At 34.8% G+C, this 25,638-nt stretch overlaps 1 protein-coding gene across 10 annotated transcripts in view; it reads right to left on the reverse strand.

The window, feature by feature from the left end:
* Positions 1–1,209: 1,209 nt before the first annotated feature.
* Positions 1,210–25,638, reverse strand: part of LOC106882524 (leucine zipper putative tumor suppressor 2 homolog) — a 193,863-nt gene continuing 169,434 nt past the window's right edge. For all 10 annotated transcript variants that reach the window (XM_052978559.2, XM_014933237.3, XM_089347425.1 and 7 more), the window contains one exon: positions 1,210–4,640. In XM_052978559.2, coding sequence (XP_052834519.1) covers positions 3,405–4,640 — 1,236 coding nt within the window. In that variant the 3' untranslated portion in view covers positions 1,210–3,404. The remainder of the gene's footprint in view (positions 4,641–25,638) is intronic.

A 25,638-nucleotide genomic window follows, 5' to 3' on the forward strand; every position in this document is an offset into this window, starting at 1 on the left:
TATATATATATATTATATATATATATATATATATATTATATATATATATATATATATATTATATATATATATATATATTATATATATATATATATATATTATATATATATATATATATATATTATATATATATATATATATATATTATATATATATATATATATATATTATATATATATATATATATATATTATATATATATATATATATATATTATATATATATATATATATATATATTATATATATATATATATATATATTATATATATATATATATTATATATATATATATATATATATATATATATATATATATATATATATATATATATATATATATATATATATATATATATATATATATATATATATATATATATTATATATATATATATCATGCTCGGGTTCACAAATTATAGAAAAAGAATAATCAATACACTGCATAAGTATATAAATTATTTTATTTCTGAAGCTGGAAAACAGTCTTATGCTCAAAACCTGAGGTCTTTCAGTAAATTTTGAAGAGTTTTCAGCCTCAAAAATAAAATTATATGTATATGTCATAATCATTTCAATTTCTTGGCAAAGCTCCTGCTAATCCAACAGAATGAAATTCCAGGACAATATATATTCATTGTAACTTAAATTTTGTTTCCCCCAAGACTATTGTTCATTCATAGTTTAGAGAAGAATTCTTCCACTAAACTTTCCTTTTGTCTCTGCTGTGATGGATAATTCTCTAAGCAGAAGCAAGAGCAGCAGATATAACAACTACTTATATATATATATATATATATATATATATATATATATATATATGTGTGTGTGTATGTGTATGTAAAACGGCTGAATTATATTTCGTCCTTGAATTTGGAGGATTCCCAAAAAGATTTCTAATATAGATTCTTCATATTTTGCTGGTAGCTTACTGGTGTAAGCTTGCGAATATGAAAATAATACTTGTATATGGTGTGTTATGTGAATTTATGGAAAGGAATCCCATAAAACTCGTTAAAAATGGAGAAAAGAAGATGTTAAAATGTAACAGAATTTTAATAATTAAAATTCTCTTACATTTTAACATCTTCTTTTCTCCATTTTTAACAAATTTGTGAGTTTAATGTATATATATATATATATGTATCAGATTGGAGCCTGGTGTAGCCATCTGGTTTCACCAGTCCTCAGTCAAATCGTCCAACCCATGCTAGCATGGAAAGCAGACGTTAAACGACGACGACGATATATTCAACTAATATATAAGTAGAACATATATATCGATTGAAGCCCCATAAATTTTGGTATTTAGTGATGATGTGTGTATGTTGACAGCAGCAAATATCCCAGTTATTTCACATATAGTTAAAAAGGATCAACAAATAATAGTCTTACTAGGCATTGAGCTTGATTAAACTAAATGATGGTGATGTGTCCATTCTAATGTCTAACAACTGGACACTGAACAGGTTTATCAACTGTAGAAATCAGCATATTCAACTGTTACAGATGATTTTCTTTTTTTTTTTTTCTTTTTAGAATTGCTTATAAGAAATGCGAATGCTTACAGGCAAGTCACTACAGTTGCAAGAAATTAGGAACTGAACTCAAACTTGAAAATGTTCAAGTGGCACAAGCACAAATTTTATGGACAAGTAACACAAATCTCTGTGGAAAACTACATTGCAAGGGTTAGTTAAAAGGACGGTCACCAAAGAGGCAGATCAGGAAAGCCTTGAATTGATAATGTAATCAACCATATTTGATGGCAAAAATTGATTTAGATCTAGTAACAGTGGAGGGTCTGAATTACTGAAGCAATCGTTTAGGCTCCCATTAAAGATCTGCAGAGTTAAAGGTGAATTAACTAATATCTCATGAAGAAAACACTAACCATTTGACGAGCTAATGTTGAGCAACATTGAAAATTGCTTTACTATATGAAGGAGTTGTATAATATCTATCACATTGATGATAGAGCTATGTATGTTTTCATCTACAGAAAGAAAATAACAAAGTATAAATTTAGTTATTATTATTATTATCTTAACTTTATTCTATAATTTTTAATATTTTTATAATTTATATTCAATGTAACCATTCTGATGTTTTCTTTTTCATATGTCTCGTGGAAATTAAAAACCTTATTTTTATTATCTTTCTTATTATTATTAATATTATGATTACGATAAAATGCCTTGCAATATTTAGTTATAATTCTTTACATTTTAAGTTCAAACCTTGCTAAGGTCGATTTCACCATTTAAACCTCCAAGGTTAATAAAATAAGTTTCAGTCAAGTACTTCAACTGATATAATCTGACAATGCTCCTCTTTTCACACTTCAGGTCTTGTGCCTGTCTTAGAAATCAATATTATGATTGCAACAGGCAGTACTGTGTAATGGTCAGCTCTTATAGCCAGAATATGATTCTTGATGGATCTGATTTAGTTACATTTTTTTAGACTGCTAATATTGTAGAATGCATGAGAGTTCTATCTTTTCATTTTCTTTCCTTATTTAAGGTTGAGAGGCTTCATGCACACACAAGAAATGTTATCATCAATAGCAGCAACAGCATCATTATGAATACATTCAGCTATTTACTCCTATCTTACTTTTTACATCTATTAATTCTCTAACCTAGATTTATTTCTATAGAAAGGAATAATAAACATATCAGATTTAAAAGAGAAACAAAAACTGAACATGGTGGCTAAGGATTCATGTAAATAGATTTGACAATTCTGCTTAGATAAATTTGTAACTTAATTCAACAAGTTTGTTTGATAGGCATGAAACATGCTTAAATGGTTGCTGCTCATTCTAAAGAGTGAAGAGGCAGAAAAATGAAGGGATGGAGTGATTCTGGGGGAAAGACCAATATATCATAAAAATAATTACTTAAAAGTGATAAAAATAAATAATGAATAATATAATCTGATATAGAATATGTTAAATAATTATTTACTTTGATTTTTCTGTTGTGTTTTTTTAGTAAAAAAAATAGATAATAACAATAACAATTTCTTAATCAGGCATGAAGTCTTAGGCAAGTGGAGTTAAGTGTCTTGCCCAGGGACACAAGACAATGCCTACTGTGGGATATGAACACATGATTGGATATTGTGTCTCTCCAATAACAATAATAATAATAATAATAATAATAATAATGATAATCATAACATTAATAATTTTAAGTAAAGATAATGATAATCATAGTGACTAGATAATCCTTATAGGACCATCCTTATCTTGTAAATCTTAGATGACAAAGAAAAAAAAGATGAAAACAGGAGCGTCAGAAGCAGCAAAGTGTATAGAATGTGAAATTAAAAAAGTACTAAGCGTACAGTCTAAAATTTAATACTTGGTTTTGATAAGAGTCTGAAATTGGAAGGTGACTAGCAAACAGACTCTTCAGCACCATTTAGGGCTAAAAGTTTTAAGTCTCTATTCTCAAGATCAAGAGTCAGCTGCTCAACTTCTGCCTCAAGATTTTTATTTTTACGAAACATTTGGATGTAGTTGAGCTGCAACTGCTTCTGATAGCGAATCACCTTACTTTTTTCTTCAAGCCATTGATCTCGTTCATGCTCGAAGTCTTTCTTGTGCATACCTACTTGTTCTTTATATTGCTGTAGTTCCCATTGCAGTTCAGCAATTAGCTTGCTCCTTACTGAACACAAAGATGGATCAGCACAGCCATAAGCCATATTGTCTGACAAATTTTCAGTCTGGCAAGCAACATCACAGTGTTCTATGGAATAATTTGCATGAGAACAAGCAACAAGACTCATTCTATGTGAATGGACTTCTTCCCCAGAAGCCTCATCAGCTGCTTTGTCTGAATTATCCATGCTGTTTTTCTTTTGAGCCTTCAGAGTGTTTGTTCTATGACTCGCTTTCAATAATTTCTGTGAATACTCAGTAGTTTTCTGCAACTCAGATCTAGATATTTCTAGTTGACATTTTGTGAACTCCAACTGTTTTTTTAACTCTTCAGTTTTATGTAATAAACTTTCTTTTTCTTTCAACAATTCATTGTAAATCTCTTGTAGTTTATTCTTTTCTTGTTGCAGAATCTGAACTTGCACTCCAACTGTTTGTTCATACTTGGCAGATTTCTTTTGTTGTACTTGGTTTCGCTTTTCATATTCTTCTTTGAGGTCCTTAAGTTCGTTGTGCCATAAATTCTTTTGTTCTTCATAGACTTGGAATATAGCTCTTTCATTCTTATCCATTACTTCTCTAAGAGCCATTATTTCATGTTCTTTTTCTTTCAACATGGCCTCCAATTCTCCAACACCACTGTCACTAGGAGAAGGTGTGTCTATACAGTTTCCTAGTCGACTGCTGGACAAATGACTCACGCTTGATGTTCGGAGAGGATCTGCATGGTCAGAAGTCCGCAATTCACTAGAAAAACTGTTGGACGGGTCACTGTTGTTGGCTGGATGAGAGCTGGGCAATACATTTGCAGAGCTCTGATTAAGCAAATTGCACTCTTGTGACCCATATCCATCATCCATCGTAGGATGTTTCTGGTCATGGTAACTCTGACTATTGCTTCTTTTTACATATCGGTTGGATACTACTGGTTTGAAAGCAATTGGTCGGACAAGACCTTTCCCTGGTGCCTGAAAATAGAAAAATTAAAGATAGAAAATTTTGAACACATGATAGAGAAAAAAAATTTTATACTAGCAAGTAGGTCTCACACTAAACTAAAGTGAAAGCTATAACTGATGGCAGAGAATGGTGAGTCTGATACCAAGGCTATATGCCTTGTATAGAAATGAAAGTAAAATTTTATGAAAAGATATTTTCATATATTTCTCAAGAATACACAATGATATGTAGCAGATATAATAAAAACATAAACACACCAGTAATTAGAGATCAAAGAGCTATCATAGTTTTTGAGATGTTAATAAGAATTGTCAAATATTGTACTGTTAGATTAGATTAAAGGTTGAAATTCTATCAGTGATGAGTGTATAGAGTTAAGCATTGTCTAATATCAGTAATAATTTATTAAATTTATAAAACTAACTTGTTCAAAATAAATGTAGAGAGACTAAAAGAAACAATAGAAAATTTAAGAATTTAAAATGTTTTCTTCCAGTCTCATGATAAGTATCAAAGCTCATTCTTAATCTCTAATTATTCTGATTGTAACCCAATATCCAAGATATCTGAGAGTTCCAACTGTTACCAATAGGTTCGAAAACCAATAACTCAACAATAGACTACCTGTCTTGATTGTATAATTCTTAAAATACTCAGTAACATTGCAACTTTAAATTAATATGTAATGTAAATCATAAATTCCTTAAAGTACATCAATGTATAAGTGTTCCAAAATGACAAGAAAACCAACAAAAACTAAAAACAAAATGTATGACCAAACAATGATCAAAAGATTATTACATGGTGTACAATTGTTAAGAAACAAAGAAAACTTATATTGATTTATAGTTGATGTTATGTAGTAGTTTTATGGTATAAACAGTGAGATATGTTCATTAATTTTTATTGATTCATTTACATAATGAAGTATTCTTGGAGAAGACATCAGAAAAGAATGCAACAAGTTCATATTTCTTTTCTCTGTAATTCTACAACATGCCTCATTAATTAAAAACAATATTAGATTTAATATTTTAAGTGTAAAAGAATTTATATAGATTTAGCTGTAAGCTAAAAGTGATAGCAAACTGGGATCAAAGCTGTATCATGAACATCAACCACATTGATGTTACCAATATACTCTTTTACTTGTTTCAGTCATTTGACTGCGGCCATGCTGGAGCACCGCCATTAGTCGAGTACTTATTCTATCGGTCTCTTTTGCCGAACTGCTAAGTTATGGGGATGTAAACACACCAGCATCGGTTGTCAAGCGATGTTGGGGGACACACACAGACAAATACACACACATATATATATACATATACATATATACAACGGTCTTCTTTCAGTTTCTGTCTACCAAATCCACTCACAAGGCTTTGGTCGGCCCGAGGCTATAGTAGAAGACGCTTGCCCAAAGTGCCACTGAACCCAGAACCATGTGGTTGGTAAGCAAGCTACTTACCACACAGCCACTCCTGCGCCTATATGGGAAGGTAATACAAAGAACATGTGCACTTTCTCTGATTAATTATTAATAATTCTGATTTATCTTCCTTCCTGAGCCACTGCTATATCTCTCAACTAAATGCACCTTCACCTTTGTTCATCACTCAATACATTCAACTCTAATCCCATCTCTCCCCATCACTCTTATGTAACAACTCCACACTCCTCATTCACTGACCATGTCCTCTCTTATACCCATCTTTTTGTGCTGAAACTTTGCTTTGGCATCTCATTGCTACCATCTTTTTTTTTCTCCCCACCTACAATGATTTGTGTCCTTATATAATGTTGTGTGACCTTGTATCTCTTCCATAGCAAAATTCCTGTGCATGGCCATCTATCATACTTTTTAGCTTCTCAGTACTTGGCATAATACCACCTTCACCTAAGAGGGAGGTGAATATTTTTCTTCTTTCCTTTTTCTGTTTTGCAACTTAGCTGGTGGCACAAAAAAACACACCCACCTATAGAAAACACAGCAAAGCTGACACTAGAACTTGATGCAGCCCTGCAGCTTTCCAGATCCAGCATGGAAAGCAGACGTTAAATGATAATGATGATGAAGAATTATCACCACTTTTCAATCTCATAAACTCAGTTAATCAACTGAAACAGATGCTAGTTTTCTTTGCAGAAAGAAAAACAATATTGTTTTCACCTCATGAGGTGTAACTGCAATGAAAGGAAGAGAGGTTATTGTGACATGGCACAAAGTGAATCCAAAAATCTTGTCTTTGGTGATCAACTAAGTTATAATAGTGGTCAAATCTTGGAATCTGATATTATAAAGCATGAAAAACCAACCGAGATTGTACAAAATCACACTATTTACTTTGACCAAGTTTGTTCCTTTTAAAAATGTTTGTTTTTGAGAAGTTATACCTGTAAATTCTCTTTTACTGGTTCTACCAGTGGGTTATGGTGAAACTGAAGTATTACCAGAAAAAATATAGTTTACTGATGTTGAACATCTTAACATATTAGGAAACATTAGCTAAGCTTAAGAAGTTATAGATGTATTTAGCTCCTTGTGGAAAAATTAAGCCCAGTGAAGGTCATTTTAGTAGCTCAAGATGAAGATGGAATCAACTGATTTCAATATTAATTAAGAATACATCAGGATCTGCTTTCCCTTTGTTCCTCAGATACTGAGTATATGTGTGGAGGCGCAATGGCCCAGTGGTTAAGGCAGTGGACTCGTGGTCATAGGATCGCGGTTTCGATTCCCAGACCGGGCGTTGTGAGTGTTTATTGAGCGAAAACACCTACGAGGCTCCGGCAGGGGATGGTGGCGAACTTTGCTGTACTCTTCCACCACAACTTTCTCTCATTCTTACTTCCTGTTTCTGTTGTGCCTGTAATTCAAAGGGTCAGCCTTGTCACACTGTGTCACGCTGAATATCCCCGAGAACTACGTTAAGGGTACATGTGTCTGTGGAGTGCTCAGCCACTTGCACGTTAATTTCACAAGCAGGCTGTTCCGTTGATCGGATCAACTGGAACCCTCGACGTCGTAAGCGACGGAGTGCCAAGAACAACTGAGTATATAGAGAAGAAAACTACCTGAGAATGTAAACAAATGTATGCTTAGTCACAACTTATTTACATGGTTGATGGCAATAATTGCTAGTTTACCAATATGAATAAATATATAGGCTCATATTTGAGTGTGTTAAATCTCCCTGTGTATTAGACTTAATTTCATAACAAGACTAAATATATATGAATATGAATCCACATATTTATTCATAATCCATGCTGTACTGATACTCTCAAAATTAGTCTTCTCCAGTTTTCTTCTGTCTTTGAACTCAAACTAGAAGTCTCCGTCTCTCTCTCTCTCTCTCACAGCCACTTGTTAATTATCCGGCTAATTATGGCATTCTTTCACCCATCTCACACCAACAGCTGATTTCTTGCTAGATGATAAAAGCAAGCTGAGTTCTCTTCTTAAGACATACTATAATGCCCAAGAGAATAAAAACTGATATATAATAAACCAGGAGATCTAACTGCCAGTCTGATAAATGACTTTTTAATACACCAACAGTTAATAACTTTTAGTCTATTAATGTTTCTTCTACTAAAATTAGTCACTGTTCTTCTCAACATGCTGAATGTTAGTGCACCTATCTCTTTTCCCCACGATCACCACTGCAATCTGTATCTCCAGACCCCATATTTCCCTAATATTATCCAAATCCCCTTCCAAACCACACTCTCTGGGACCTCTAACTCAATTTCATTTTTCTTTAAACCTCTGATCTCTAACAAAACATTGCTTTAATGTCCATTTTCCCATACTCACACAGACCAAATGGGGTGGATTTTCTAAGGTAATATTACTCCATGACCAGACACATTCCCACAGAACATCGGAATCAGTAACACTCATTTACAACAATCATGTGATCTCAAAGCAAGGGGACAGTGACACACATAATAACTGCTCCTCCTCAGAGAGAAGTGGAAGTTTACAGTACATTTTCCATATGTCTACATTTCTAACTTACTGAAATTATGTTTTTAATTTTCTGGACTATTAACTGCATCTTTCGTGTTTTATTTTATTTATATTTTCTTTTGTTTTCTCTTTTGATTGTCTTCAGGTGCCATATTCCTTACATATAAATGTTTCCCTAACCTAATTTGAACTTAAAAACCCTATTTTTTTTAATACTGTAGTTCAACATTCCTAATACAAACACATTAAGGTGTAATTAATAGACAGGAAAATTTAAATTATTGTTATAGTTCAGACATTTTCTATGGAACCAGCATATCATTTAGTACTTTTCAATCCATCTGTAGAATGCAAAACTGTGTACTAAACCATGATTTTCATTAGAACTGGTTACAATTTGGCAACTGTTTACAGAGAGTAGTTAAGTAGATGCTGTATAGTTAAACTTGGACATCTGTCAAAATTATGTTTAAGTTAAATAGAAAATAAGCTAAGTTAAAATTAGATTGTCTTCACAGTTATGTAATATGTTTTCAGTAGAAGATAGAGTTGAGATAAATTTAGACAATTGTAAAAGTTATGTTATATATGAGAACAGCAATGTGATATATTTGGGTTAAAAACCTGCACACTGAACAGTTTTATAACAAGTATAAACAACTGGAAGTAATTTGGCAGACTAAAGTATGAATGATAGTTCATGTCTATAGAACTGAAGGACACACTCATTGTCATCGTCACCATCACCATAACCACTTTTACTGACACCATTTTCATCATTCCTAAGAACAACAATATAACCATCATTGCTGCCAAAATCATCCCCATCAACATAGCTACTACAATATCATCACCGTTGTTTAAAATTCATTTTCTAAGCTGGCATCTGTTGGATGGTTTGACAAGTACCAATGTGCCAGAGAACTGTGTCAAGCTCCAATGTCTGCTTTGGCATGGTTTCCATGACTGTGTGGTCTTCTTAATGCCAACCACTTCACAGAGTGTACTAGGTACTTTTTACATGATACCAGCACTAGTGAGGTCACCAAGTAACATGTATAGTAAAACTCTTCAACCGATGTGGGTGTAGTATTGAAGGAGGTGGCTTTATGCCAAGTGAAGAGAGATTAAAGTATGATAGAGAGACAGAAACATGTATCTTGCAGAGAGAGATACATGGCTACCTCACTTAGAAAAGGAAGGAAAATGATGCAGAGGTGTCAGGGTGTATCCACAAGTAGAGGAAGGTGATTATAAAGAGAAGTGGTTCAGAAGATTGGACCACTACATAAATCTCAATTATTATTATTATTATTATTATTATTATTATTATTATTATTATTATTATTAAGCCGGTGAGCTGGCAGAATCGTTAGCACGCCAAGCAAAATGCTTAGCAGTATTTCATCTGTCGCTACATTCTGAGTTAAAATTCCGCCTAGGTTGACTTTGCCTTTCATCTTTCCAGGGTCGATAAATTAAATATCAGTGAAACACTGGAGTTGATGTAATCGACTAATTCCCTCCCACAAAATTTCAGGCCTTGTGCCTTTAGTAGAAAGGATTATTATTATTATTATCATTATTTTCTTTGACACAAGGCAGTGAGCTGGCAGAATCATTAGCACAGCGGGCAAAATGTTTACCAGCATTTCATTTGTCCCTACATTCTGAGTTCAAATTCTACCGAGGTTGACTTTGTCTTTCACCCTTTCAGAGTTGATGAAATAAGAACCAGTTACAAACTGGGGTCAATGTAATCAACTTGCCCCCTTCCCCAAAATTTCAGACCTTGTGCTTATAGTAGAAAGGATTCTTTTCTTTGACATTTCTAATAGTTTTATCTAATAGTTATGCTGATGGTTTATGCTGTTAGGGATGATAATGGTGCCAATAAAAGGGGCATAAGATATAATTAATATGTGAATGTGTGCATGCTAGTACGCATGTATGTAGGTTCAGACATGGCTGTGTGGTTAAGAAGTTAGCTTTGCAACCATATGGTTTCAGGTTCAGTCCCACTATGCAGCAGCTTGAGCAAGAGCCTTCTACTATAGCCCTAGACAGACCAAAGCTTAGTGAGTGGATTGGGTAGAGAGAAACTGAAAGCACCTCCCCTCCATTTTCTTCCTCCTTTTCATCGTCATCGCCACTGCTTAACATCTGTCTTCCAGGCTGGCATGGGTTAGATAGTCAGACAAGATCTGATGAGTTGGAGGACTGTATCATGCTTCAATGTCTACTTTGCATTGTTTCTAAGATTGAATGTCCTTCTTAATTCCAATAACTTTACAGAATATACAGGACACTTTTCTTTTTGGTACCACCATTAGTGAGGTTACCATGTAAGTTGCAAGACTAAAGATCTCTCTTGACATCTTGAGTGAGTAGGAGTACAGTGAAGAGAGAAGTGCCGAGAGGTTAAAGTGTGTGTGTATGTATGTTTCATATCTAATCAAGAGCTTCAGTTTATCTGATTGACGCTGTAAAATGGTTAACAGCAGAGTGGACACGAAGCATTTGATCAATCAGGTAGGAATGAAAGAATAGATTTTTAAATGAACTAAAAAAAAAAAAAAAAAAAACTCTTAGAAAAACAAAATCTTTCTCCTTGGTAGTATAGTGGTAGTAAGTAACCCTGCTGTTAAGTGGGAGACCTGAGTTCAATTTCCTGCCAGGAAGGGTCATTATCTTATAGGTGCAGGTATGGCTGTGTAGTTAAGAAGCTTGCTTTGCAACCACATGGTTTCAGTTCAATCCCACTGTACAGCACTTTGGATGTTTTCTATTATAACCTTGCCTAGTGAGTGAATTTCGTGGACAGAAACTGTGTGGAAGCCCATCACACACACACACACACACACACACACACACACACACACACAAGAGAGATAAGGATAAACACAAGTTTATATTATAGTTCCTATGTGCATTTCACAGTTATATATATATATATATATATATATCATTATATTTTATATTTTATATTTTATATATTGTATATATATATATATATATATATATATATATATATATATATATATATATATTACTGGCACTCCTTCGCTTACGACGACGAGTGTTCCAGTTGATCCAATCAACGGAACAGCCTGCTTGTGAAATTAAAGTGCAAGTGGCTGAGCACTCCACAGACACGTATACCCCTTCACAAACTTCTCAGTGAGATTCAGCGTGTAACAGAGTGTGACAAGGCTGGCCCTTTGAAATACAGGTACTACTCATTTTTGCCAGCTGAGTGGACAGGAGCAACATGAAATAAAGTGTCTTGCTCAATGACACAACGTGCGGCTGGGAATTGAACTTGCAACCCTACGATTGTAAGCTGAATACCCTAACCACTAAGCCATGTGCCTACACACACACACACAATGGGCTTCTTTTAGTTTCTGTTTACCAAATTGACTCACATGGCTTTGGTTGACCTGGAACTATAGCAGCAGAAGGTACTTGTCCAAGGTATTGTGTAGGGGGACTGAATCTGAGTCCACACGGCAGGGAAGTAAGCTTCTTAACCATACAGCCATGTCTGTGCCTGCATAGCTCAGCCTGTAGGTCATCGGTCTTTTAAGGTTATTTATATCACTATTTATAAATAGTGGCAACACCATTCCAAAATTATTGTCTTCTTTTCTGACACACACACACATGCAGACACACACACACATGCACGCACATACACACAGACACAGACACACACACAAAGCAATTTCTTTTCTAGATAATTCTTTCTCTAAATTGCAGAAGACTAATAATAAATTCTGAAGAATTAGGTTTAGTAGTAGCTGATATACCCCATTCTACCTTGCCAAACCGAGCAACAATCAATAGCAAAAACTCCAGACATATCCACACAGAACTGTCGGTAGTCAAAATGGTAACATGCTCTGGCTGCTATAAAAACCACACAGAACTCATTTAGAATGCAGTGCGCAACATTCATTTTTTTTCTTTTCTGATTTCAGTCAATGGTCTGAGGCCATACTGGAGCACAGCTTTCAAGAATTTTATACTTGATTATATTGACACCAGTACTGTGCCTTGCTGCATCATTTATTCTTGATAGGAGACACGAAATGCAAAGCAGATGACATTGGCATAAGAGGAGACAACTCAGTTGGACATAAATATCACGATGCATTTCTGTTTGAATCTACCAGTTTTCACCTTGTGTTAATATAAACATACACATACAGTCTCTGTCTATCAAATTTCACCCACAAGGCATTGGTTGGTCTGAGGCTGATGTAGAAGACACTTGCCAAAAATGACATGCATATGGTTGTGAAATAATTTTCTTTACCAACAGCCATGCCTGCACCATTATATAAGGCAAGAATGTGATGTATGTTGTGTGAATGATGAGTAACACAATCTCTAATCTTCAATTGGCTATTTTCATGAGATAGCTTCATTTTATTTAGTTGGAGGTAGGAAGAAGAGTTCTTATGACTTCATACATTTATTTAGATTGATGGAAATGATGTAATTGAAGTTCATCTTGACATTCTGTAGGTTGACACCTGAAGGAAAAACATGGGCACAGATGAATTTCTATTTTCATTTTTGAATTTTTTTCTATTGGTGGTTCCCTGGAGGAAAGAGCTACACCAATAGCTTTCAGTGGCCATCTAGAACTAGTGATATAGAACATGGTAAAGTTAACATCTCTCTTGAGGAGTTCGAAGGTTATGGCTGCAGGAAAAACAAGTGCAGTAAATAAATACCAGAAGATTCATATATCAAAGAAGAAGGTCTGAAAAGTGGTTAGTGCAGGGTCTAAGAGTAGGATGTTAACACAACATGGGTGACAAATAAGTTAGATGGGCCTGAATAGAAGTGACATGAGAGCAATCAAGCCCAAGGAGCAAATGCCATTGTAAGTATCAGTACAAAGTAGAGTGGGGAGAACAGCATATTTGTGAGGCAAAGGCTGGCGTGTGTTTGTTGGTGAGTGACTACATGCTAATGAGTGGAGGTGCAATGGCCCAGTGGTTAGGGCAGCGGACTCGCAGTCATAGGATCGTGGCTTCGATTCCCAGACCGGGCGTTGTGAGTGTTTATTGAGCGAAAACACCTAAAGCTCCACGAGGCTCCGGCAGGGGATGGTGGCGAACCCTGCTGTACTCTTCCACCACAACTTTCTCTCACTCTTACTTCCTGTTTCTGTTGTGCCTGTAATTCAAAGGGTCAGCCTTGTCACACTGTCACGCTGAATATCCCCGAGAACTACGTTAAGGGTACACGTGTCTGTGGAGTGCTCAGCCACTTGCACGTTAATTTGTTGAGCAGGCTGTTCCGTTGATCGGATCAACTGGAACCCTCGATGTCGTAAGCGACGGAGTGCCAACAACAACAACATGCTAATGAAGAATTGAGCAAAGTGTTTAGTTCAAGGCTTGGTTGAACTGAGATGCTGCAAGAGTTATGAATGGCGGAAAGATAAGGACATCAAATGAGCTGGGGTGGAGTTGATATTTCAGGTGTTGTTCAGATAGGAGAAGAAACAGTATGTTTGTGAAGTAATGGTTATAGTGTGTTAACGAGTGAATCTTTACAGATCAGCTGAACAACTTTCTTTAGATATGTGAACAGTACTTGAGCTTTTAAAAGTTAAGCAACTGATCAGAGCTGAAGTATTTTCTGTCCCTCCCCACCTTGAACACAAAACTAGTCATCCTGATCTTGTTTTAGCAAAGCCATGCCTGTATGAATAGTTAGCTTCAACAAAGCTGACTGGCATGACAATAACATTCATTCACAGCATCCATGTGTAATTGCAATATCAACGACCACATTTTTATCATTTTCTTTGCAACAATAATTACAGTTGTTATATTTTTTTGAAAGTACTACTTCATATCTATTTTTCCAAATGAAAATAGCAAGAAGGTATGTAAACTGATGAGTATTCTTACAGTCTCAAATGATATTATTATTGAAAGTAAGTATAATACAATATGCACCAAAAGATGAGTTACACATGTCAAAGCACCTTCCTTTTTTAATAATAATATAGTGTCTAAAAATGAATGTAATGGAAGGGGCTTTTTTTTGTTCACATGTTTTAATGTTTATTTTTCCATGTCTGCATGGGTTAGGTGAATACATTACTGAGACAATGTTTTACAGCTAGATGCAGTGGCATGTCATAGGTTTTGGCTACTCAGCAGTAGCCAAACTGGTTGCCCTTTTCTTAAATGTAGCATACCTCTGGCTACAGCAAATGTTAAGAAGGTAGTTTCTGAAGTCATAAAGTGGTTGGTATTAGGACATCCAGCTGTAGAAACCACACCAAAACAGACATTGGAGTTCAACAGTCTCCTGACCTGCTGGATTCTGTCAAACTGTTCAACCCATGCCAGCATGGATTACAGACACTAAATGATGATGACGTTCTCATAGCACAGAATAAATGTCAATGTAACAAATTCTATTGCTATGTAGGAAATGGCCTTTTAGAAAATTTAAGGAATAGTTAAATATAGTGTACTTTGTGCAAGTAATGGATTATAGTCAGTATTTTAGATGTTGATGTATAGGAATAATTGTGGAAAAAGTGGAGGCGCAATGGCACAGTGGTTAGGGCAGCAGACTCGCGGTCATAGGATTGTGGTTTCGATTCCAAGACCGGGCATTGTGAGTGTTTATTGAGCAAAAACACCTAAAGCTCCACGAGGCTCCAGCAGGGGATGGTGGCAAACCCTGCTGTACTCTTTCACCACAACTTTCTCTCACTCTTTCTTCCTGTTTCTGTTGTGCCTGTAATTCAGAGGGTCAGTCTTGTCACACTGTGTCACACTGAATATCCCGAGAGCTACGTTAAGGGTACACGTGTCTGTGGAGTGCTCAGCCACTTGCACGTTAATTTCACGAGCAGGCTGTTCCGTTAATTGGATCAACTGGAACCCTCGATGTCGTAAGTGACAGAGTGCCAACTAACTATAGGAATAATTAGCTGATAGGATGTCCCTAAAATGAGGCAAATAAATTGCTCAGATAACCCACCTGACATAACTTATAGATTTCAGTTAATTAAATGGTCTAATTAGTACATGAAGTAGATGGAGAGAAAGTCCAGAAGTTACAATAAAGAAAAGATGAAAGAAATATAAAGGATTGTTGCCTCTGATGATAACACAGAGTTTCTCTTATGTGTAAGGTGTGCAGAATGTATGTATAGTAGTAAGTATGAGAGACAACTGTGCTGGTGTAGACATAATTCAAGTGGACAATGAATACTGGATGAAAAATTGTCATATTCTGTTGGTGGAAAATGAAGATAAAATGTAATAAACATATGTAAAGAAGCAAGACGAGCAAATGCTAGGTTTCAGAGAGGAGATAATAGAAGACTAAGACAAACGGCAGATCTGTTCAACTCATTAACTGATGCCAGTATAAAGAAATGGATATTTCAACATAAATGATGACTTAGTTATGCATACACACACATATGATTTTATATCTATTTATCCATATTAACAAATATAGAAAGTTGGATTTTGTGGAAGCAAAATACTTTAAAATGGGTGGTACTATTTATCCCCAGATCACCTTTAATCAAGTAGTTCTACTATCAAAGATGTTTCACCTGAAATCATTTCATCATTTTGTATATCTAGGACTATATTGGTTTAAGTAAACTTCCTATTATGATTTGAGAGTTTTTCCAATTACTGACCACTGAACTAAAAAGTGAGAAGTGACAAATGGACAGAAACAAAGGACAAAAGAAAATGGATATTGTAAGGTTAGGAGTCAATAGTTGTTGTTGGCACTCCGTCACTTACGACGTCAAGGGTTCCAGTTGATCCAATCAACGGAACAGCATGACGTACAGACACAACAAAAACAGGAAGAAAGAGAAAGTTGAGGTGAAAGAGTACAGCAGGGTTCGCCACCATCCCCTGCCGGAGCCTCGTGGAGCTTTAGGTGTTTTTGCTCAATAAACACTCACAACGCCCGGTCTGCGAATCGAAACCGCGATCCTATGACCGCGAGTCTGCTGCCCTAACCACTGGGCCATTGCGCCTCCACAGGAGTCAACAGCTAAACTGCAAAACTACTCAGTATTATTGATAAGGGTGGTAGCTTAACATGGCACTCAGTTTAATACGATCACCTGAATTCTCTAAATTTAGTGAAGTTCACTTTACTATAAACATTCAAACAAGATATCCCCCCCACTTCTCTTTCCGAGCAGATTTTTTCCTGCAGACATTGACCAGCAGGTGTTCAAGCTGAGCACCAGCTGCATAAATTTCAACAGTCTGAGAGTGCCTGTAGGGTCATGAGCTCTCACTTTTCCTCTTCTACTGGCTATCTTAATAAAATAAAAAATTTAAAAAAAAAAATAAAAAAAACCCACAAAGGTTTGTGTAATATTTTGTTCTGAACAACACAGATATTTATATTACATATAAACAACTAATATGATAGAAAAATCTGTGAACCAAATAACAAAAAACCCCCCAAAAAACATTGAATTACCAAAGCAATAAAATCACTAACTTGTTTACAAGTTCAAGAACATTTAGCATCACTCAATAACTATTTTTAGTTCCAAAATAACTCTTTTTCATTGCTCTTAGAGTCTTTCATTTTGTAAAAAGTAGATTTTGATAGAAGCAATTTGGTTTGTCACGAAATTCCTTCAATGTTCAATTTTATTCTATTTATTTATGTATTTATTTATTTATTACATCTATTTCTCTATGCATGCACAGAATGGAGAAATAATAAATTTGAATATTTTTGGATTTTCTTAGAACCAAATATTTGATGTTGTAATGGTAGGCACTCTTTCAAAATGCCAATTGCATTCTCCTGACAATTCCGGCGTTTTTGATCTAAGTGTTATATTGACCAAAGTTTTGAGCAGAAGAGCAAAATTCTATATATACTTCCATATGATAAATTATAGAGGAGTAAAGATTTATTGAACAAAAACATCATCTTTTATATATTTTCCTTTTGTTCTTTTACTTGTTTCAGTCATTTGACTGTGGCCATGCTGGAGCACCACCTTTAGTCAAACAAATTGACTCCAGGACTTATTCTCTGTAAGCCTAGTTATTCTATAGGTCTCTTTTGCTAAACCACTAAGTTACAGGAATGTAAACACACCAACATTGGCTGTCAAGCGATGGTGGTGGGGGACAAACACAGACACACAAATACATATACAACAGGCTTCTTTCAGTTTCTATCAACCAAATCCACTTACAAGGCCTTGGTCGGCCCGAGGCTATAGCAGAAGACACTTGCCCAAGGTGCCACGCAGTGGGACTGAACCTGGAACCATTTGATTGGGAAGCAAACTTCTTACCACTCGTCCATGCCTATACCTAGGATTAAACTTAAATATTTATAACCTATGATGTTTCAGTACATTTATCAATTCTACACATACACTCTTATGGGATAGGAACATGCTGACTTTAATGCTATTTAAACTAATTTGGGGGAAAGAGTGATAGATTAGCTATGTAGACCTTGTACCCAACATGGTCAATGTTTACTAAAATACAGTAAATAATCATTGAGCTTGATACTTTCTTCTTGTTCTAAACGAATACTGTGTATAAGAACACATGGTGAATTGCGATGAAGCCTTGTGAGTTTAATCAAAGGGAATGTATATACATGTAACAATAGAGCACCTGAAAAGGTAAACAAAATGTGGTGTGCATAGCATCGCTGTTACTAAAAGTGAAGTTAGTACCACCATCAATTTGTAAGGCTCTGGATGCAGCTACATGTCTACCCCACTGAATAGTTTCTAAAGAAGTAAAGAGTTTGAACAGAATGAAGAATATTGTAAGATACTGGGTGGGTGTAAGGTGATTTATGGCTACATCTTATAGTTTAAATGCATTAATCAGATGAATCTACATCAACACACACATACATATACAGAACAGAGATGATGTAGCTGGTCAAAAAGCTAATTAGGTATTTCAGTTTCCTATCTCAAATTCTATCATCAGGTCCGACATCTCCATTCATCTCCCTACACTTGATAATATAAATTAATACTAGTAATGATAAAATGAATACTACTTCACTCAATTGACTCCACACTGATTCAACAGACTGTACACACTGACTCAATTCACTATATATATATTTTTCTTTTCTCTTCCAATGCTGCATATTCAGTTATGGACATAGTTGCTATGATGCCATAGAGTAAAATGTTAACAGTTGGGTGGTTCCTTGTTGTATTCTAGTAATGGAAGAATATTTCTGCCTTTATAGAAACTCTCTGACACTTCTACAGTAATAATATTTTAGTAAGTTGATCAGGTAATTGGTATTACCTTCTCATGTATCATGAACTTGAATTCACTACATACTTTTCATTACATGAGCAGGGTAATTACTTAACTCACATTCTTCAATTTATATAAATGCAAGATAAAGATACCATGTCTTATGAAATGACAGATGAGTCCCTCCCAAAATTTAATATACTGAAATTTTTATATATAGAACAATCAAGCCCAATTAGCATGTTAGTTACAAAGTCTTTAAACTGTGGTATGTTGTTAACTATGATATACTGATGAACTAGCCAAAAGGAGATTAAGGTCCTTGAGCATTTAAACTGGCCATCTCTGGCCCAGATATTCTAAATGTTTTATATCTAGACTGGCCACATCCAGCCTCTCACATCTACACTACAATATCAGTCTAAAAAAAAAAAATCACATCGTTGAAATCTCAAAGCTATGAGACAATGCAAGAATAATCTAAAAATGTGAATATATAAACATTACATTTGACAGAGTAATCTGAATGCTAAAGGGTTTAAGACATTTAAATCCGTATACTACATGTTCATTGGTTAGGATATCATATCCTACTGCCAACATTCCCTTATTTGACAATTCTGCATGCTCAGATTATCCAGTTAGCTATCATCATCATCATTTAATGTCCACTTTTCCATGCTTGCTTGCATGGGTCAAATGAAACTTGCTGAGGCAAATTTTCCATGGCTAGGTGTTCTACCTGCTGCCAATCCTCACCTGTTTCTAAGCAAAGTTATATTTCCTCAGACAAAGACACACACACACAAAGACATATGTGATGGGCTTCTTTCAGCTTCCAACAACCAAATCTACTCATAAGGCTTTGGTCAACTTAGGGCTATAGTAGAAGACACTTGGCCAAGGTGCCATGCAGTGGGCTTGAAACTGAGACCACATGCACAGGAAGCAAATATCTTAACCACAAAGCCAGGAAAAAATTATGGAGAAACCTAATTAGAGGAAATTTGTCTATCAAGAACTTAATGCTACAGAAGATAAATGAAATTAGTTGCTGCAATAATTAGTAATATCTATGACATGTTTCACTTAAGAAATAGAATCACAACAATTAAGTGACACTAGATAAACATAGGTATCAAAAGTGTATGGGGGGGGGGGGGGTATGATAAGTAATCCCTCTGTTTTCACATCTAATAATACACACTTAGAAAGAAAGATTAAGTCATGCTGTGGTTGTAACATGTATGAAAATAGTTCAAAGTTTGTTTGCTTATTTCTGAATAAAAGCATGGTAGCACACCCTGTGACACCAGCCTCCATATACCACTGGTAGATACTTGGAAATCTAACACTAGTATTTGTAGAAACAGATTAGTATTAGTATCTGAGTATTTGTAGAAATTGTTTGGTTACTGAGCTAAGCACATTTTAACATTTTTATCTTTCATCCTACTAAATATTCAACAACTTTCATGTTTTTTTCCCCAAAAATAGACACTGGCATTAATAATAGGTGTAAAAAAGTGTTTTACAGCAAAGAACATTATTAAAATTGATAGCAAAGATACCAAAACTAATCTCAACATCTGAGAAGTATTGTAAAGACATCAGTTTCAATGTGTAGGATGCTTCAATCTCTTGATAACATGGCACCAACTAAAAGCAGTAAAATCCACCAGAACATCAATTGAATAAATATCTTACTTCTTTACCAGCAGATATGAAATACATAGGTAAAAGGATGTATCGATTACTCTTCAAAATCCATTAATGCAGAGCACAGATTTAATAGAAAGTTTTAATGTAATACTAAAACCTGAGGTCTTTTCTACCACTATTACATTCGTCTGTTATCCTAAAATTGCTGATCACACAACCAACTCTAGTTAAACATCTCTTGCTATCCTCATTGTCTCACATCCCCAGTTACTTAAGAGAAAAACTTCTAATTAATTCATTCCTCTCAAAAAGTGTTCACTTCTAGCCTGTGTTTACTGCAAACTATTTTCAACAAGCCAAACTAAATTTTAACCATACTGAATATTATTCTGTTATCTGTATCCCTGCCATTGGTCTAGGAGTATCTGAAAAGGCTATGGGCTTTACCATTGTTTTTCAGAAACTAAATAGTGCACATTTGACCAAGTTGATGGGATACTGGAAAACTAGTGAAGAGGTCCATAATTTGTTAGCAGCACTGTATCAGTTGCTGATGTACTCATCAAATCCATTTTGTAAGTGAAGTGGTGGTGAAATTCATTGCTATAAGCTACAATGAAGATACATAAGTGATTCTTATTCATTGGTGTACAGTTCTGCAATTCTGCCCACAAGGAAATCTACCTGTGATAGGGTATCAGTACCTTATCCAAGAAGAGGTACATCTTTCATCCACTTAGTGCTTGAAAAAGTGAAGATAAACATCACATTGCAGAGATCCATGAGATTTCAAAGGGGAATTGAAAGAAAAAAATGTTTATCCACAACCCAGAAGCCTCTGGTCTTTAAACCAAGCACCAGAAATTGTTTATGCAGAAAATTTATGAATTTCTTGAGTATATTTAAGTCAGAGAAGCCATATGGGATCTGGAGTCTCTAAGGATAGGGGAGCTTTTTAGCGACCTTAAATTATATAAATAAACAAACTGTAAAGTTATATTAAAAGTCAGTTAGCAGTTGTGGAGTGTTATATTTGACTCCTAAACAGTCATATCAGGTTTCCTTATGTTGAAACCAAACAACTCGTGAATTCAGAATGGAATACCTCATTAGAACAGATTAGTAGTCATAAAAATGTTTATTTAGTATAAAATAAATACTTTCATTGCTAACAACAATTACTTAACAAGTTAATATCTAATAGTGTTACTGATAAATGAGATTTAAAAAAAATATAAACAGAGGTTCAGTGGCTGTGAAGTTATGGTAGTAAGCTGTTAATCCCATGGTTCATGTGTTCAAACCTTGCTATAGCCATTGCTGGGTGTGTCTTTAGGTTTGTCTCAGTGTAATGTAGATGACAATAAGTCTTTACAAATAAAAGGGTAAAGGATTATTAATTTATTAATAAATTATTAATTAATAATTTTTACCAAGCACTTCGGTATGTAAACACCATTATCGGTAAAGAACTTATTTAAAAGTTCTTTTAAATTTGATCCCTTAATTATGATGACAATAAGTCTTTTTTTTTTTTTGGTTCATACATTAATGAAATGGTGAAGTTGTGGGGCTTAATGCTTAGGGTGTTAGACTCATGATTGCAAGATTGTGGCTTCAATTCCTAGACAGGCAGCATGTTGTGTTCTGGAGCAAAACGCTTCATTTTACATTGTACTCATCCACTTGGCTGTAAATGGACTGGCATTCTGTTTTGGGGGAATGTTAGCCAGCCTGCCCAGTCAGCAGGGTAGCATCATTCAAAAGCCACAAGAATGTGAGGAAGCGCACAGTGATCAGCAGTGTATAACAACATCCCATAGTCTTGTCAACAGAGTGATACAGAGACATTAATGAAAAGATAAGAAGAGAGCCTAGATATGATAAATTACTTCAACAAACAAGCAAATATCTAAAAATCCCAACATCTGAAAATGATTTTAGTTATGAAAAACTAAGCAATATAACATTTTTAACCTGGTGTTTTTCACAGTTCTTAGTAGAGATCCATGAGATTTCAGGTGGTTCTCAACCATTTTTTTACCTATGGACCCTTTTGATTACTATTCTATTTTGGTGGACCCCCTATAGCCATTTGATGTTTAAAATCTAGTTTTATAGATATTTCTTTCAAAATTACTATTTTGCTTTTCACACTTTAACTTGTGTAGTTTGAACTATGTAAAATGTTAGAGAAAGAAACCTAGCTGTTTCTTGCAATAAATACATCTAAATTGAATTTTTTCATGGACCCTTAAAATACTGCTTGTGGATCCCCCCAATTTACTATTTTACTTGTGTGGACCTCCAAAAATCTTATATGGACCCCAGGGGCTATATGGATTCTCTTTTACTCTTTTACTTGTTTCAGTCATTTGACTGCGGCCATGCTGGAGCACCGCCTTTTAGTCGAGAAAATCGACCCCAGGACTTTTTCTTTGGAAGCCTAGTACTTATTCTATCGGTACTAGGCTTCCAAGGAATAAGTCCTGGGGTCGATTTTCTCGACTAAAGGTGGTGCTCCAGCATGGCCACAGTCAAATGACTGAAACAAGTAAAAGAGTAAAAAGAGAGTATACATTGTTGTATTTTGGGATGGTCAATCTCTTTTTTTTTTTTGTCAAATAAACACACTCACTATATATTCGTTCTTCACTCATTTATTACTGTTCTTATTCTAACTCATGTTCATTGTCCGACACATCAAAGAAGAACAGAATGGAATAAGCAGAGCAAGAGCACACATGAAGACGGCAAATGTCACTGAGGAGGTCACAGATGTGTGACGAAAGATTTGGACTTGAGTTAGAATAAGAACAGTAATAAACAAGTGAAGAACAAATATATAGTGTGTGTTCATTTGGCAAAAAAAAAAAAAAAAAAAATGTCATCCCAAAATACAAAACTATCCGTTTCAACACACGACTTCACATAAGAAATCTTGCAACACAAATTCATAAACAATATATCTCTCTCTCTCTCTTTTACTCTTTTATTTGTTTCAGTCATTTGACTGCGGCCATGCTGGGGCACCGCCTTTTAGTTGAGCAAATCGACCCCAGGACTTATTCTTTGTAAGCCTAGTACTTATTCTATCAGTCCCTTTTTGCCGAACCACTAAGTTACGGGGACGTAAACACACCAGCCTCGGTTGCCAAGCGAAGCTGGGGGGACAAACACAGACACACAAACATATACACACATACATATATATATATATATATATATATATATATATATATATATACGACGGGCTTCTTTCAATTTCCGTCTACCAAATCCACTCACAAGGCTTTGGTCGGCCCGAGGCTATAGTAGAAGACACTTGCCCAAGGTGCCACACAGTGGGACTGAACCCAGAACCATGTGGTTGGTAAGCAAGCTACTTACCACACAGCCACTCCTGTACCTATATATTTTCAGAATTTGTGCAAATGTGTATAGAATAATATATCAGTTGAATAAAGTTACAAAATGGTCTGGTTTTCATGTTTTTTATTATTGCATTAAAAAAAAAAAAATTTCTTTTACAATGTTGAAGTGTGTTAAACAGTAAACAAAATATTTGTAATGTTTATAAAGTTCAATTAGTGCTTTCATACTTCATAGCAATCATCAAATTTCAAAATGTATTTAACTGAATTTTTTTAATACAGTTTTAACCAATCAGCATGGAGCTTAAACGTCACAGTTTGCTGGGTGTACAGATATTACTGATATATCTATTGTTAATAGGGTGTACCGATATTACCTTTATTTTAACCAATTAGCTTGCAGTTTACATGTATAAGTTTTATGAGTGAGCAAACTTAGTTGATTACAGTCGTTTTTATTTCAATTGGTGGGAGTCTTCTAAAAGGTGCCAAGAGCTCAACTGTCAGTTAAATACATTTTGAAATCTGATGATTACTACAAACGTAGGAAAGCCCTAATTGAACTCTATGAACATTACAAACATTTTTTTTTTTTTTTAATGTTAAACACACTTCAACATTGTAAAAAATATTTTAAAAATACAATAATAAAAAACATGAAAACCAGACCATGTCATAATTTTATTCAAATGATATATATACACTCACACATGTTAGAGAAACAGGGGGGGGGGGATATGTAGAGAGACAGTGTGTGTGTTAGTGAACTATATGCAAAGAGAACAGTTGAGGAGTGATTGCAGATTCAGTTGAATAAAGGACACGTGATATCATTACAGCTGTAGTGGAAGTGTTGTGTGATCAGCTGCCTGGGACTTAGTTTTAGGTTTAGAGGGGAGATAGATAGAAGGCAAGGGAGAGTGGTGGTACAACAGGAAGCATTAAGAGTGTGTATGAGTATGCCTGGGGTTGGAGTGATAGGGGAAGGGAACAGTGGCCTGTATGGTGATGGTGGTGGTGGTGGTGGTGGTGGTGGTGGTGGTGCTAGTGTGTCTAGGGCAAGGCAGCTGATAAAAGGTTCTACCTAAAATAGGAAGTGCTGAATCTGAATACATATAAGACCTGCTATTATAATAACAATAATGATGATGATGATGATGATGGTTGTTGTTGCTGCTGACATTTTATGAATGAAAACCTGAACAAATACCTCTATCACTTGAAGATCAAGTTGAGTTGGACCCCAGAAACTAAACAAAAATCTGAATATATATATATATATATATATATATATATATATATATATATATATATATATATATATAAATTGACAGATGATGATAATGATGTCAACAACAATAACAACAAGATTAATAATAATAATAATGAAATTAAAAATAAAAAGAGGGCAATATGTGTGGGTGTAAGCACAGGTGTTCACATTGTGAGAAGAATTGTTTAAAAAAAAAAAAAAACTAGGATGGCAATGGTAGGGAGAAGGACATTCTTGACTTCATCCTTTAATTTATGCTGTTGTTACTGGTGTTTGACTCCTTTACTATTTCTTCATTATATGCTATAATAGTGCTATACAGTATAAAGATGCACGCTTGTGGCTGTGTGGTTAAGAAGCTCGCTTGCAACCATATGGCTTCAGATTCAGTCCTGCATTGTAGTTCTTTTAGCAAGAGTCTTCTAT

Source organism: Octopus bimaculoides, chromosome 2 (genome assembly GCF_046866305.1).
Source record: "Octopus bimaculoides isolate indiv1 chromosome 2, ASM4686630v1, whole genome shotgun sequence".
Classification (NCBI taxonomy): domain Eukaryota; kingdom Metazoa; phylum Mollusca; class Cephalopoda; order Octopoda; family Octopodidae; genus Octopus; species Octopus bimaculoides.